We start from the raw sequence: 14,510 nt of genomic DNA on the forward strand, positions 1-14,510 counted from the left end.
CTAGTTTGTAGAATTTTCATCTGTTTCTTTTCCATTATCATGTGTGATTACACAATATTATGACCTAGGGCAGAATGCTTGGACAACATAGACCGAAACATGAAGCAGATCTTTTCATCTCCATGTTATGTTCTTGTCGGTATGTCAGATCATAAACATTGTATCAAACGCATGATGTCTTCAACCTACTTGTGATCACAGCAGTGATCTCATCCCGATTAAAAATGAAAAAAGAGAGAGAGGGTGAAGCTGGAAAAGAAAGAAAGAAAGACTCTTTTAGGATGAGAAGATGAGACTTCCTTTTCATGGGGAATCTCCTTCCTTTGAAGCGTACCCCATCATCTTCCTCGTTGGAAACAGGGAGAGGCAAGCAAAGCATGGCAACAGGTAAGCGTACGAAGCAGGCATATCTCTTAGCTGGTAAGGTGGGAAAGGATAAGACCACCACGCCATGCACATTGCTGTGGTCCCTCATGACCTCTAAACCTTATCTCTTATCATAACTCTTTACACAGTGACCATAACACGAGAAGAAGAAGAAGAAGATATATCACTCGTGCCTCCCATTGTCTTACAGCTAAACTTTGGTTAGATTGCGTTCGATCATATAATTATTATCTTCACCGTCGGCTTGATGCTCATTGCATACATGTACTACTGGTCAAACATGTCGGAGATCGGAAAGGGAAAAGCACCTAGGTGATGATCCGAAAGCATTGCCGTGACTGGGGAGGGGAGGCACCGAGAGCAGGTCTCCACCGCATCTCTCTCCCTCCTCTTCGTCGCCTTCAGGGACGGTGTGGTCTGATGAGGGGAGCGATGGCAGATACGTGGATGCAGAGATGAGCGATCCGTAGGAAGCTCTTCTTGCCTTGTACGCCATGAGAATTCTCCTGCGCTTGTTGAAGGGGTTTTCCGGCTTGGCGAGCTCGTTGGCATTTGCGTTGGCTGCTGCGTCCGATAAGCTCGCAAATGATTTGGATTTCCCTGAGAAGAAATTTGACAGCCCTCCCCTGCAATTCGAGAGAACATAGGAGATGATGATGAACAGCATGGATTGTAGGAGGAAAGCGGAGGAACGAAAGAGAAATGTGTACTTGATGGGAAGAGACTCTTCCAGGGTATCCAAGGAACCGAAAGCCCCTTCGCCTTTCTTGCTCTCCACCTCCTCTCCCTCCCCAACTCCTTCACCTTCCTTGTCCGAGGAAGAGGACGACGCAGCCCCGATGGAAGAGCTCTCCGAGGAGTCCTCCTCCTCCTCCTCCTCTTCCAGGCAGAATAAGGTCCTCTTCCTCACCACCTCCACCAGAGTCTGCTCCTTCTCCTCCTCTGCATGGAGGTAGGCGGGAAGACTAACGTGGTCCTTCAGCCCCACGTTGGAGATCACCAAAGAAGACATCCTCCTCCTCCAGCTCCTGTTCTTCCTTTACACCTCCTGCTCTCCGGCTCCGGTGGCGCTGCTGTCAATCGATCGATGGACCAACCGGCAGGTCTTCCTGTCTCTTGCTCTGCCAGAAAACACACCCCCAAAGATCACGAGAGAGTGTGATGAGATTGAATAAGATGGGGAGGGATAAGGTTGGAGGAGTCGGAGTCCACCACGTACGCAAACGTGTCCCCGTTGGTGACAGAGACGCGACCTCAGAACCACCCAACGCATAGCATCGAGTTATACCGGAGTCAATACAACTCCTGTAACACTTCACTGTAACCTCTGACACATCCGCTGCTCCGACTCCAACCCTTTTTTTCTGTCTTCTCTCGTCCGCATGTATTTATACGTATATATCGACCTGATTCATTAAAAATACATGCATGCATCCCATCAAAGTGCGTTACACGTTGGCGCGAGTACCAGCTGGGCAATGTGCAATGAATCTGGACGATTTTTTCACGGAGAACTTAGTATCTTATTATGTAATTGCCTGCTAAATAGCTAGTAGGATTATGAGGAAGATGGATCAACAATAATTATAATCAAATTACTAGTACAATGTAAAATTATTTGTTTGAAGAATATATATATTTATATATATATATATATATATATATATATATATATATCTTAATTTTCCTTCATAACCAAAAGGCTTAGATAATTTAGTTAGGTTATTAACTTTTAAAAAAGAAGATAAATGTTGATTTCATGATCTTTTCTCTCCCCTGCATGAATCTTATGTTTGCTTTTATAATTCATATTTATTATAGATTATCTGGTATCAAGACCTTTTTTTTTTCCCTGACACAAAGCCCAGCAAAAGCAATTGTTCTGCCAAGAATGGTCACACTGCAATGTAGTTGTCCTACAGACCCCAAACTTAATAGACTCATTGGCACAGAGATACTCCATGCTGGGTGTTGGGAAAGTATTTATCTGTCTTTATTTTATTAGGATCACTTGCAGATTCATTCATTATGATGTAGCTAAAGCTTTGGTTACATAAAAAAATGTACTGTTCTAATAATGCATACATCTGGAGTGTCTCCTTCTCACATGATGGTTCTGAAAACACTTTACAGTCTCTTGAACTCTGATATCTGCTGCAACTATTTGATCAGTCAGTAGAGGAGCCATTGTGAGGTTTCCAAACATGATGTGGTTAAAGCTTTGACGGTAGCAGGTCTTATCTTCTTCAGTAGGTAAAAGTATTATTGTTCCATGCATGCATCTGCAGTGCTCTTGAAGCTGTGTATCAGTCGAAAAGAGAGTAGACATTGTTGTGAGGCAACTGACGAGCAATGGATGAGGATGATGGTGGTTCTCTGTCACATCTGTTGAGGTCTGCACATGAAACCGGATAATATCTGATGGGATAAGGTAATTCTCAGCTATAGCCTATAGAACTAAGTAATGTGGCAAGCCACAGTAAGAACTCCTTGTCCTCTTCGGTGACTTGTATTCCTCCATGTTCTTAAAGGTCAACAATGGAGAACGTAGGTTAGGAGGGTGAAAGTGCACAGGATATCCACAACGTAAATAAAGCATTGCACGGTGGCTTTGTAATACGTGCAAAGATCTGATTGAAGGTAATCAACATCAGCATTGGGATTCTCATCAACATTAGTAGGAACAGTAAAAGAAGCTACACAGTAGAACCATGAAAGACCGAGCTCCACAATGGATCCTGAGATCGATGGTCCAACAAAGATGGACGCATCATGTATCCATGGATTCCCTCTCCCTCTAGTAGAGCAGTCATCAAGGTCACTGACAAGATTAGATCTTTATAGTTGATGTAATCTTTGCTGATACTTATATTTTATGGGCTTCATCGAATCATAACTCTTATGAACTGAGCCCAACCTATGCAGTAAATTTAATGCAGTCATTCTGTGCAAGTTTTGCTTTTCTAATCTGATCATAAATGGATTCCAAGTGTTGACCAGGATCTAACCTTCCCGGTGCTATTATCATCACACACAGCCATGGGGTCAAACCTCACTGGAGACCAAACACTTGGAGACAAGCAGAACATGTGAGGGGGGGGGGGGCCCACCAAGCAACAGGAAAATTGACGTCTGCAGTGGGCCCCCATCTCCATCCAGGTGTGTGACCTTTGTCAAACCCTAGATCTTGACTTGTGCACCCTTCTCGCTTGTTCGATGGATTCTTCCATGCTTTTTCACTCCGTCGCTGCCAGGGATTTGATGCATGTTTCAGACGACTGCCGGGAAGATAAGAACGATGCATAGTTGGGTTGGAATTAATCGAGGCCCCTTCGGTCAATGACATCGCTGTCAGTGGTCTCCCAAGTGAATGACCAGTAATATCCACCCACGGCTGAGAGAACCATTACATATAGATTGGTGATAGGGCGGGCCCAAGGTCAAAATCACAAGCCAGCTAATTTTGACCACGGGACACGATTCCGTGGATGATCCATCCCTTCTTCTGTCAACTATTTCTATTCGAATTGATCTCTAAACTTACTGGCGTAGGAATAGGGTTCATCATCTTGCCGCCAACCTCCACCCACTGGAATTAATATACGGCTTTAAGCGCGGAAGAAGTTGTTGACTGCCGAACGACCAATAAGAATCAGCCAAGTTGGACGCTCATGAACACGAAGTCAAAATGCTCAACGTCGCTTGCAAGGGACAGTTAAATAATCCACATAGAGACCCTACAGAGATTGCACTCCTAGTCAAAAGCATTGTAACAGTGGCCGTATGAACCTATTTATGTTGATCGATGATGACCACAAGATGGTTGACCGGCCACCACGAAGTCCAGCTGCCGAATTCGTAATTGTGGATCCTGCGCCCACTTCCGGTCTCGCACATCTCACACGGATGAAGAAAGAGATGCTGGTCTCACGTCGCTTTCACAGCTGACACCAGTCAACGACAATAGCGGCCCGCATCTTTTGACTTTACTGACACGTCTCCGGATGCAAAGGCGACGACACACCCGGATCTCAAACCCATCTCCAATCCGACTCACAACCAACCACGACACGACAAAAGGCTTCACTTGCCCCGATGACACACCGTACCCCGTCGAGTCAAAATTTCCTCCTTTTTTTTTCTTTTCTTTGCCAACGTAAAAAAAAATGAAACATTTTGACAGATATCATCGGAGCATCTCTTCGGTCCAGAGAGAGGGAAAAAGAAAGGGGATATGGCTACATGGAAGCCTGAAGGAGATGATCGGCGCCCTCAGATGGCGGAGGCGGAGGCGGTGACGGGCTCGGGCGCCGGGACGGTGGCGGCGCTCAGAGTGTGGCGGTGCTCGCCCTCGTACGTGACGATCAGCATCGTGGGGTCGTCCGGCGCCCGCTCCACGTGCTTCCTCGCCGGGCATCCACGCAGCGTGCTGCACTTGTAGTAACCCCTGAGACGACCACGGTGTGAGGAACGGGGGTTAGATCGAACTGCAGCCGTTTGATGGAAATCGGACGGGCATAGGAGGGGAAGGAAGGGGCGTAGGTACCTGGGATATGGAGATCCCTTGATCGGTTTCTGTCCGTACTTGCGCCACGAGTACTCGTCCGGCGGGATGTCGGCCAGCTTCGAGCTTATTGCCGGCACGCGTATCGTCCGCTTCACCCGTGATTTCCTGTTTTGTATACGAGTCTAGTTAGATGCAAAGCTACGGCGTAGGTTTCGTAGAGCGCGCTAATCAAAGATCACGGCTTGCTAATTTGCTTCCTTGCATCTCGCACCTTCTCTTGGAGCAGTGGCAGCGAGAGCCGGGGATGGCGTACTTGCCGGCGACGTGCTCGGAGTTGGTGTGGCCGTGCTCGTGGCACCGCCGACTGATTGTGGACGAGAATGGAGGCTTTCCGGCGGATACGGCCGCCGCAGGCGGGGGGAGGAGGAAGGATGAGGCGCCTGGCCTGCCGTTCGACACGCTGCCGTCGCCGGTGACGGACGACATGAACGAGGATGTCGCGGAAGACATCGGCTTCGAGATGCTGAAGCACTCCTTACTGAACCGGCTCGGTGCCGACACCTCGCAGGTGGCGACCGGCTCGGTGAAGTCCAGTGTCAACGGTCGGGAAGGTGGCGGCAGAGGATGGTGGGGAGGCTTTACCCGGAGCGGGATCGGGGCGAGGGTCAGGGTCTTCGCTGCTTCGGGGAGCGACGGCTCGACCGACGGCTCCGCAGGTGGCGGCGCCGTGGGGCTGCGGCGGAAGCGGGCGTGGCCGGTGCGGTTGAGAATCGATATGACTTTCTTGAACTTGGAGACGGCGTGGTCGGTGATATCGCGGCAGTCCAGCTGCTGCTGCTGGGAGAGACGGCTGATGAGGTGCTCCATGGAGCGGATCCCGGCGGCTGCCGCCTCTTGGATGGCGATTTGGTCGTCCATCTTGGCGTACCCCATCAGATCAACGGCCATCGTTCCCAGATCGGAACCCTGTCAATAGAGCATGGGAAAGTGAAGAGGCCCAAGTGGCGAGGGCGGAGAAAGAGGAACAAGGAGGTTGTCTTATAACGACGAAGTGGAAGAGGACCTCTATTATTGAAGTCAAAGGTGACCCATCCGACGGCTGTGATCGATTACTTTTTCTTCGTGATGGGATCGAAATGAGAAACGTTTATATTCCCTTGGAGACATCCATGTCGTGCGCCGACTGAGCCCACAGCCATCTATCCATAAAGATTGTGACACGTCAGAGGTAACTCGGGCCGTCACGCTAGATCTCGGTTCGAAAAGAAGGAAGGAGTATTATCTGTACCCATCTGTGTTACTCGTTTACTCCATTAGAGATGATATGGTCTGCGTCCGTGGGACCACCGCTTGGTGCAACCGCGGAGTGTGGGTCAGAAATTGGGTGAGACAAACGGGTGCAGACAGGCGCCTCTCTTCTTCCATGGTTTTGGTGGACTTTTGTCGTGCGAGTTTTCCCAAGGACAAAAGGAAATTAGGAACAAAGGATATTTACGCCGGTAAGACAGGAGGGGAGCTGTAGCATTGACTGTGAGTTGTTGCCAAGATTGCCCCTTCATATTATTTTATCGATCGTCTTCAATTGGGTGAAAGTAGCATCTCATGTTGATGTCGGAGAGGGTGGACTTTCTGGGCAAAAGCTGGAGTGGTTGGCTTCGGTAGTGACCCATCCATCACGGGGAAATGTAACCCGTCAAGCAAATACCGGGCGAAAAGGACCCATGCGAGATGACCACGCAAAGGATTGGAAAGTGGACCCCAGCACTTGGTCGCGGAACTTAAGTGCGCCCGACGGTGGGCGGAGACTTGGGTTTCCGTCTTGGCAGCTGCGAGTGCTGACCATAACTGACGCTCTTAGCCGTTGGATCATGAAAGACAAATCGAACCGTTGACACGTAGTGCGTTATCACCCGCGCTCTTACCTTGAGACAGGCGCCTGTTGTTACCCAATTCCCCGGTGGCTCATAGATCGACCGTCCTTCCCTCCCGTCCATTACATCTCGACCATCCGTTTAAGGATGATGGCTGAGACGAACGATAGTCGTGTTTAAGATGGTTAAATTCAAAACAAGAACCCGAAAAAGAAAAACGAGACACAGCAAGTGTTAAATTGGGAGTAGAATGATACCAGAAATATCTATCTAATTTTCCGATTCATTTTTTTGTAATTTCACATTGTTACGATTTAGTAATTCCAATTGACTTGATGTAGGATATCTATCCAATAGTGTGTGCCGTCGTCAGCTCTGATGAGCCTTACTTAAATGGGCTAAAAGATTACGGTCTGAATATTGTTTAGTTGGAAACCCAGCCAAGCCCATGGGCGAAGTATAAATTGTCAAGCAATTCCCGATTTTAATTTGTCCAGGAACTTACTGGAAACGTAGAGACCATCGGGTGCGTGGCGATGGCATGAATAAATCTGATGTCTAACTAACCTAAATATGCTACTCACCACACGTCAGATAGAGATGATACCCAATCTTCCACCTACTTCCCATTTCCATTTGTCTCGGTCGGTGCCTTCGCCTCACTTCAGACCGCAAACATCCCACTCTTGACGATCGCGTCGCACTGCATTCCAAATTAAACCATCCACATTGATCCGACACGTGATCTTTGGACCTTTCCGCATCCCATCCCCCTTACCAATGATTCCAAGGAGATAATTTGCTGAATTATTCCTGATTCTTATATGGCCAAATATTATAAAAAAAAAATTCAAGTTTCATTTGTTTTAGTGGAGAATTTTTTTTTGTTTTTATTTATGTTAAGTTTTTTATTTTATAAAAAAAATAAAATTATCCTAATCTTCATCTCATCAATCTTGTCATCAGGTCGTACCTCTATCTCCATATGATCATGCCCTCCACCTTCTTCATCATTATTATTATTATTATTTTTTATCATTGAGACAAAAGAGAATATGGATTTTCTCTTTCTCCTCTCCGATATATTATACATTCTTCTCGATAAAATTATATTTGAGTCTATCGTTAATGACCTCAAGTTTCAGATTAGATTCTTCATGAATTATATGAATAATTATATTTAAAATAATATTCTTTATGTATGAAATAAAAAGGATAGTACGTGGCGAAAAAAAAAAAAAAGGTAAAAACGATTTTTTTTTTTTTTTTTTGGGGGGTCTACGTTGATCGACTGAGGTGGAAAAGTAATATTATCTCATAATGTGCCGTTCATTACCTTCTGATTTGTTAGGTTCGAATAGAAGATGGAAAGAAATGGCCCGGTGATCGATGCGAGGAAGGAGTTCACCTGCTCCATCTAATCACGTGTCGACCAACCAACGGACCACGTCGCGTGGTATTCTATAGCACAATTTTAAAGAGATTTGGTGGGCCGAGATGTACGATCTTGCACTCCACTCGACAGCTAATCCACTGCTTCTCTATTTACTCCTCGTGTCTCTTCCTCTTTATTGTCACACACGTCATGCCAGTAATGCTCCGCCGCGGGTTCCACTATCCAGACTCACACAGAGTCCAGCTTGCCGTGCTGGCAATGGCATTTTCGTAATTTTATGATCTTCGATGTCAATATGTCCTCCGCCGTCGCTCCTCCCCTGCATCGCCCGTGGATTTGATTGCCATTTAGTGCGAGAGAGGAGGATTCGTCGGAGGAGATGAGCCCGACGACGGAGAAGCCGGCCGAGACAGCCACCGAGGCCGCCGGAGGAGGAGGAGGAGGACAAGGAGCACTGCCTGCGGAGCCCGTCGGGGCCGCGCAGGACCCCTGCTACGACTGGCGACGGGACGCGATCGAGGGCGGCTCCCTTCGCCACGTTGATCTCCACACGGGCACCAACGGCTGGGCCTCCCCTCCCGGTGACCTCTTTCACCTCCGTGGCCCCAACTACTTTTCCCGCCGGCAGAAGTGCCCCTCCGGCGAGTGGCTCCTCAGGCCCGCCGGCGTCGACTGGCTCCGCTCCACCTCCCGCCTTGACAACGTCCTCGGCCGCCCGGACAACCGCGTGGCCGGCGCCCTCCGACGCGCCCGCGCTCTCGGCGTCGCCCGTAAGGCCTTTATCTTCGCCGTCAATCTCCAGGTTCCTGGCCGTGAGTGCCACTCCGCCGTCTTCTACTTCGCCGCCGAGGAGCCAATCCCGCCGGGCTCCCTATTCTACCGCTTCGTCCACGGCGACGACGCCTTCCGGAATGCGCGATTCAAAATCGTCAACCGGATCGTGAAGGGACCTTGGATCGTGCGGGCCGCCGTCGGGAACCACGCTGCCTGCCTCCTGGGGAAGGCGCTCACCTGCAAATACCTCCTCGGTGAGGACTACCTCGAGATCGACGTTGACATCGGGAGCTCCGCCCTCGCCAACGCTATCCTCCACCTCGCCCTCGGCTGCGTGACGGCGGTCACAATCGACATGGGGTTCCTGGTGGAGGCGCAAGCGGAGGAGGAGCTGCCGGAGCGTCTCCTGGGTGCGGTCAGGGTAGCGCAGATGGAGATGAGTTCGGCCACCTACGTGGAGACTAAACCCAAGGCAGCAGAGGCCGGAAAGGGGGGGTTCCGCGGGCTAGCGAAGGTCAACCACCACCAGGATAGTAGCTCGACTTCGAAGCCATCGAGATCAGGAGACGGCAAGGAACGCAACGAAGGTTAGGGCTTTCATCACTTGCTCTTTGTCAAAAAGGCGAGTTTTTTAGGGTATGCAGATAATAATCTGCCAACTCTGGAAAGGGATGGTGGGATCGTCAGGGTATATAGAGCATGTCTTCATCTTCTTCAGACGCATCTTATGTTTAATTGCTCGAGTTGATATCTCCATGCTTAATCAAGTTGCTTGTTGGTATTCACTGTGGTAAATTACTGTTCCATTGAACATCGCCGCCAATTGTTTGATTTTAGATGCTGCCAATGGATACTTGTCTGAATTATGCCTGCAGGTATGATGATGGATTGGTTGGATCTTCTTTGCACTCTGATCTTGATTTCCTGCATATTAGTCCCGAAATTGCTCCTGATAAAGTTTAGTAATGTAGGAGAGGGGAAATGTGACTATGAATTGAATCAGTTGGATTCTTTTAGCTCCTTTAATGTTCTTGCATGTGTATCTACGTAAAGAACAACTCCAAACATAGGTTGAACTAGTGTCTCTAATTTCAAGCCTTGCCCACAAATTGGATATATAGATGATTGGCATCTGCAGCTGCGGATTGCTGAAACAGTTATTTGCTTGAGGTTGATTAAAACCAAGCAAGAATGAAAAGCAAACTCTCTGATTATAAATCGTGAGGTCCCAACATGTGCCGTGCAGTTTCCTTTAAACACTTGAACTTATATGTATGTATTGGTTCAGAATTAAGTGCTAAAGCTCAGTTCTTTTCATCATAGATTTTCTATGCAGCAAGGGATCTCATTGCGAGAAAGAAAGCTTAAACAGCAAGATAGATATCCGCCACAGCAATCACTCAAATTCTTAATTCATGTCTTTTAATGAGAGTATAGAATTAGAGAATATCCTGAGCCAATCTCATGTGATACATTTGCAGTTTCTTCAATGAGAGTGGAGCTTTGGAACCCTGAGAGAAGTAATATATTGTCTATTACCTTTCTACTAAGACAATTAGGTCTTCTTCTTCTTCTTCTTACTGACTAGAAAAGCAATCAATCTTAGGAGTGTGCTTCCCTTTAAAGATAGCTTTCCGGGCCACTAACAGTAAGAATGCTTATCTCTGAAATCATCAACAAGTATGAACTATCACTTGCAGTTCTGTGTGGTCCATGCTTCTGCATCTGCTTTCTGCAAGTTTTTCCTGTAACATTGTGCCACTTTTATGGCGTCTACCAATGATTGCAATCCTTGTATTAGTAAATTGTATTGGGTGCTGTAAAATGTGCCTGGTTTATGGTTGCAAGCTGTTTTGTGGTCCTTGTGGATTGCAAGTTGTTCTCTAGTGATTGGATCTCTGGTGTCTTGGAGATCTTATTATATCAAGGTTTGAGGGTACTGGACTGAACAGATATAATTGTGCATTTGAATCTTATATGCATCCAAGTCCTCGTTTATGTGGATAAACATGGAATATATGTGCAATACAAAATCAGATACAGGTGCATTATAATCAAATGCAGTTTGTATCTGCATTGCTCTTCCTTTTAATCTGAGCAGCAAACATTTGCTATACTTGTATGTTAAGTCCTTAGAACTTTCATGACAATCGATGTATCATAAATCTTCATCGGTTGTAAGGCTGAGTTTTCTTTAGTTAGTAGATGTATAACAAGCTTAACGTTTTGAATTGTACTGATATCTCATTGTCATATTGACGCGTTGACTAATTTGGCTCACATTATGTTTTCAATTGTGACATAATATCAAAATGGGGTAAGTTGAGATTAAGTGAGCAAGAGAAAATGATAGCTGAGAGCAGGACAGATGCAGAGTGAAGGATACTACGACAATCATAATAGTGCCCTCATTATTTTGGCTCATTCTCATGATTTCCTCCGCCGAAACAACATCAGATATAGTTCTGCTTCTTTTGGGGTCTCTTATCCTCTTCTTCATATCTAATGGCATGTTAAGTTGGATCGGATATTTATTGTGGCTGCCGATGGATCCAACAAAGATTGTTGTGGACAGAGAGAGAAAGATCAAGTAAGCATTCTTTATCTCACATCATGACAATTTTTCCTAGACTTTCCAGAGTACCATATCATCTTTCCTGGCAATTACCATTCTTTGTTTCTCGTGTGTGGTTTACCTGCTACTTGATGACCATGGCAGGAAAAAACAAGAGGTAAGAAAAGGAATCAGGCACAAGTGTGGATGGATACACCCCATGGAAGGATGAAGCTGGGAACTTGAAGGTCTATGCCAAAACTCTATATGCCATTTTCTACGGAGGAGGATCAAAGTTAGTCGGACTTAATCGGTTAAGAACAATGATTTAAAAAGGCATTTGGGTGCTCTCCTAGGTGCTCGGGCGAGACGAGGCGAGGCCCCAGTACCTCGTTTCACTTCCAAGCAGCGCACTTCAAAGAGGCACCGCCTGGGCGCTCGCTCGAGCCTAAGCGTTGGGCACTTCGGGCGAGCGCCTAAGTTAAACCAGACGACCGAACTAGTGTTTTAGGTCTGGTTCGGTCTTCGGTGCTTTAGTTGGTTCAATCGAACCAACTAAAGCACCAATATCAGTTATCGCTGCCCAACCCTAACCCTACTCGTTGTCGCTACCACTCCTGCTGCTCTTCGCTCCCGCTGCTCGTCGCTGCCACTATCGCTGCTGCTGTCGCTGCTCGCCGCTATCGTCACTCCCGCTCCCACTATCGCTGTCGTTGCCGTTGCTGTTGCCGCTTCCTCTTTTCTCAGTTAGCACCCCCTTACACTCTTTCTTCTTCTCCTTCTGTATACTGTTAATAGTATACAGTATACTATTAACAATATATTATTTATATTATTTATATTTATTAGATTAATAATATATTACTTTAATTTTAATATTATTAATTTTTATTTATTTGAAATTATTGTTAGGTTTCAAGATAAATGTCAAATGTATAGAGCAACTCAATAGAGTCTCCAATGGCATAAAAAAAAGATCCTGCATGGAAGTATAATTATCTAAATAATCCGAAAGATCCTAAAGTAGTGACTTGCATATTCTACAATAAGACTACTAGAGGTGATATTTTTCATGCAAAACAATATCTAGTAGGAAATTTCAAGAATGCAGCAGCTTATAAAAGTGTCCACCTGAGGTAAAAAAAGAGTTGTTGAGTTATATGAATGAAAAGAAGACACAAAAGAATGAATCTTATAAGAATTTACCAAAGAAAATGTTGAATATCTTAGGGATAAAGAAGAAGATTATTCTATGAATATTAACCCAAGTAGGAAAAAAATATACGATAAAAAAGGAAAAGAAGTTATGAATACTAAGAAGGGTAAAAAAGGATCGATGGATCTATATATGTTTCAAGGATCCCAGAAGCAACAAGGGCAAGCAGGAGGCTCAAAATTTAGACAAACAAATATAAGTGATGCTTGTGATAAAGAAATAAGAGGAAGAATAATTCAGCACATTGCTCGCTTCTTCTATTAGGCTGGTCTTCCCCTCAATACAACTCGTTTAGACAATTTTATGGATATGATTGAAGCTATTGGAAGATATGGTGCGGGATTAAAACCTCCAAGTTATTATGAGATGCGAGTTCTATTGTTGCAAAAAGAATTGAACTATACAAATGATTTACTAAAGGGTCATAAAGAATCATGGGCAACACATGGTTGCTCTATTATGTCAGATGTTTGGATTGACAGGAGGCGCATGAGTATAATTAATTTTATGATTAATTATTCTTTAGGGACTATGTTTGTGAAGTTAATAGATGCTTCATCTTTTGTAAAATCTGGAGACAAGATATATGATTTACTTGACAACTTTATGGAAGAAATTAGAGTCTAAAATATCGTTCAAATCATAATCGACAATGGAAGCAACTATATATTAGTCAGTAATATTCATCTTTTAAATTTTTTAATTATTTTATCTTTAATTAAATATATTAAACTCTTAAGTCTTATCATTTTTGTTATCCTTTGTCTCAGGTAAATTGCTTGAAACAAAAAGACAACACTTATATTGGACTCAACGTGCAGCATATTGTATTGATTTAATGTTAGAGGATATTGGAAAGATCTTATACATCAAGAAAACCCTAGAAAGTGTAATTTTTATTATTGGATTTCTTTATAATCATATTAGGGCTTTGAATATGATGAGAGAATTTACAGAGAACAAAGAATTAGTGAGATATGGTGTCACCCGATTTGCTACTTCATTCTTAATATTACAGAGTGTGCATCATCAAAAACATAATCTGATAAACATGTTTACCTCTAAGAAATGAGTGATAAGCAAATGGGCAAAAGAAGCAAAAGACAAGAGGGCTACTGATATCATCTTAATGCCATCATTTTGGAATCATGTAGTTTATACATTAAAGGTAATCGGTCCTCTTACCGGAGTCCTTCGGTTGGTAGATAATGAAAATAAGCATGCAATGGAATATATTTATGAGGCTATGGATAGAGCAAATGAGACAATTAAAATGTCTTTTAATGAAAATGAAGAAAAATATGAGAAAATTTTTACAATCATTAGCGAAAGATGGAATTGTCAACTTCATCATCTCTTACATGCAACAGGGTATTATTTGAACCCTGAATTCTTTTATATGATTAAATCAATTGGGTTTGATGCAGAAGTTTTGAATGGGTTATATCAGTGCGTTGCAAGATTAGTTCCCAGCCTTGAGGTTTAAGATAAGATTATTTATAAATTATCTTTATATAAAAATATCGAAGGTTTTTTTGGAATTCCAATGGTCGTTCGATTCAGGACAACTATGTCTTCAGGTATTAATAATTTGATATAATTAATTTCATATATATTATGTTACTATGTTATTGCTAATAATAACATAAATTTTACAACTGAATGGTGGAGTCTATTTGAAAATTCCACCGTGAACTTACAACAATTTGCTATCAAAGTATTTAGTTTAACATGTAATGCTTCGGGTTGTGAGCGAAACTAGAGTGTCTTTGAGCATGTAAGGATCACTAAATATTTTTATTTTA

At 44.5% G+C, this 14,510-nt stretch overlaps 3 protein-coding genes across 3 annotated transcripts; 1 reads left to right on the top strand and 2 right to left on the bottom strand.

The window, feature by feature from the left end:
* Positions 1-394: 394 nt before the first annotated feature.
* Positions 395-1,668, bottom strand: LOC103991926 (protein OXIDATIVE STRESS 3 LIKE 4). Its single transcript, XM_009411468.3, has 2 exons — positions 1,098-1,668; positions 395-1,013 (listed from the first exon to the last, which is right to left on the bottom strand). The coding sequence occupies exons 1-2, from the start codon at positions 1,397-1,399 to the stop codon at positions 662-664; spliced, it is 654 nt and encodes a 217-aa protein (XP_009409743.2). The 5' UTR covers positions 1,400-1,668; the 3' UTR covers positions 395-661.
* Positions 1,669-4,500: 2,832 nt separating this feature from the next.
* Positions 4,501-5,916, bottom strand: LOC135643536 (WRKY transcription factor WRKY51-like). The gene is made up of 3 exons (XM_065160596.1): positions 5,166-5,916; positions 4,934-5,059; positions 4,501-4,834 (listed from the first exon to the last, which is right to left on the bottom strand). The coding sequence occupies exons 1-3, from the start codon at positions 5,840-5,842 to the stop codon at positions 4,660-4,662; spliced, it is 978 nt and encodes a 325-aa protein (XP_065016668.1). The 5' UTR covers positions 5,843-5,916; the 3' UTR covers positions 4,501-4,659.
* A 2,451-nt stretch (positions 5,917-8,367) lies between these two features.
* On the top strand, positions 8,368-9,720 carry LOC103991924 (protein ENHANCED DISEASE RESISTANCE 2-like). Its single transcript, XM_009411466.3, has one exon. It carries the CDS (start codon positions 8,541-8,543, stop codon positions 9,525-9,527), a length of 987 nt encoding a protein of 328 aa, XP_009409741.2. The 5' UTR covers positions 8,368-8,540; the 3' UTR covers positions 9,528-9,720.
* Positions 9,721-14,510: the final 4,790 nt, after the last annotated feature.

The sequence above is a fragment of the Musa acuminata genome, chromosome BXJ3-7 (genome assembly GCF_036884655.1).
Source record: "Musa acuminata AAA Group cultivar baxijiao chromosome BXJ3-7, Cavendish_Baxijiao_AAA, whole genome shotgun sequence".
NCBI lineage: Eukaryota > Viridiplantae > Streptophyta > Magnoliopsida > Zingiberales > Musaceae > Musa > Musa acuminata.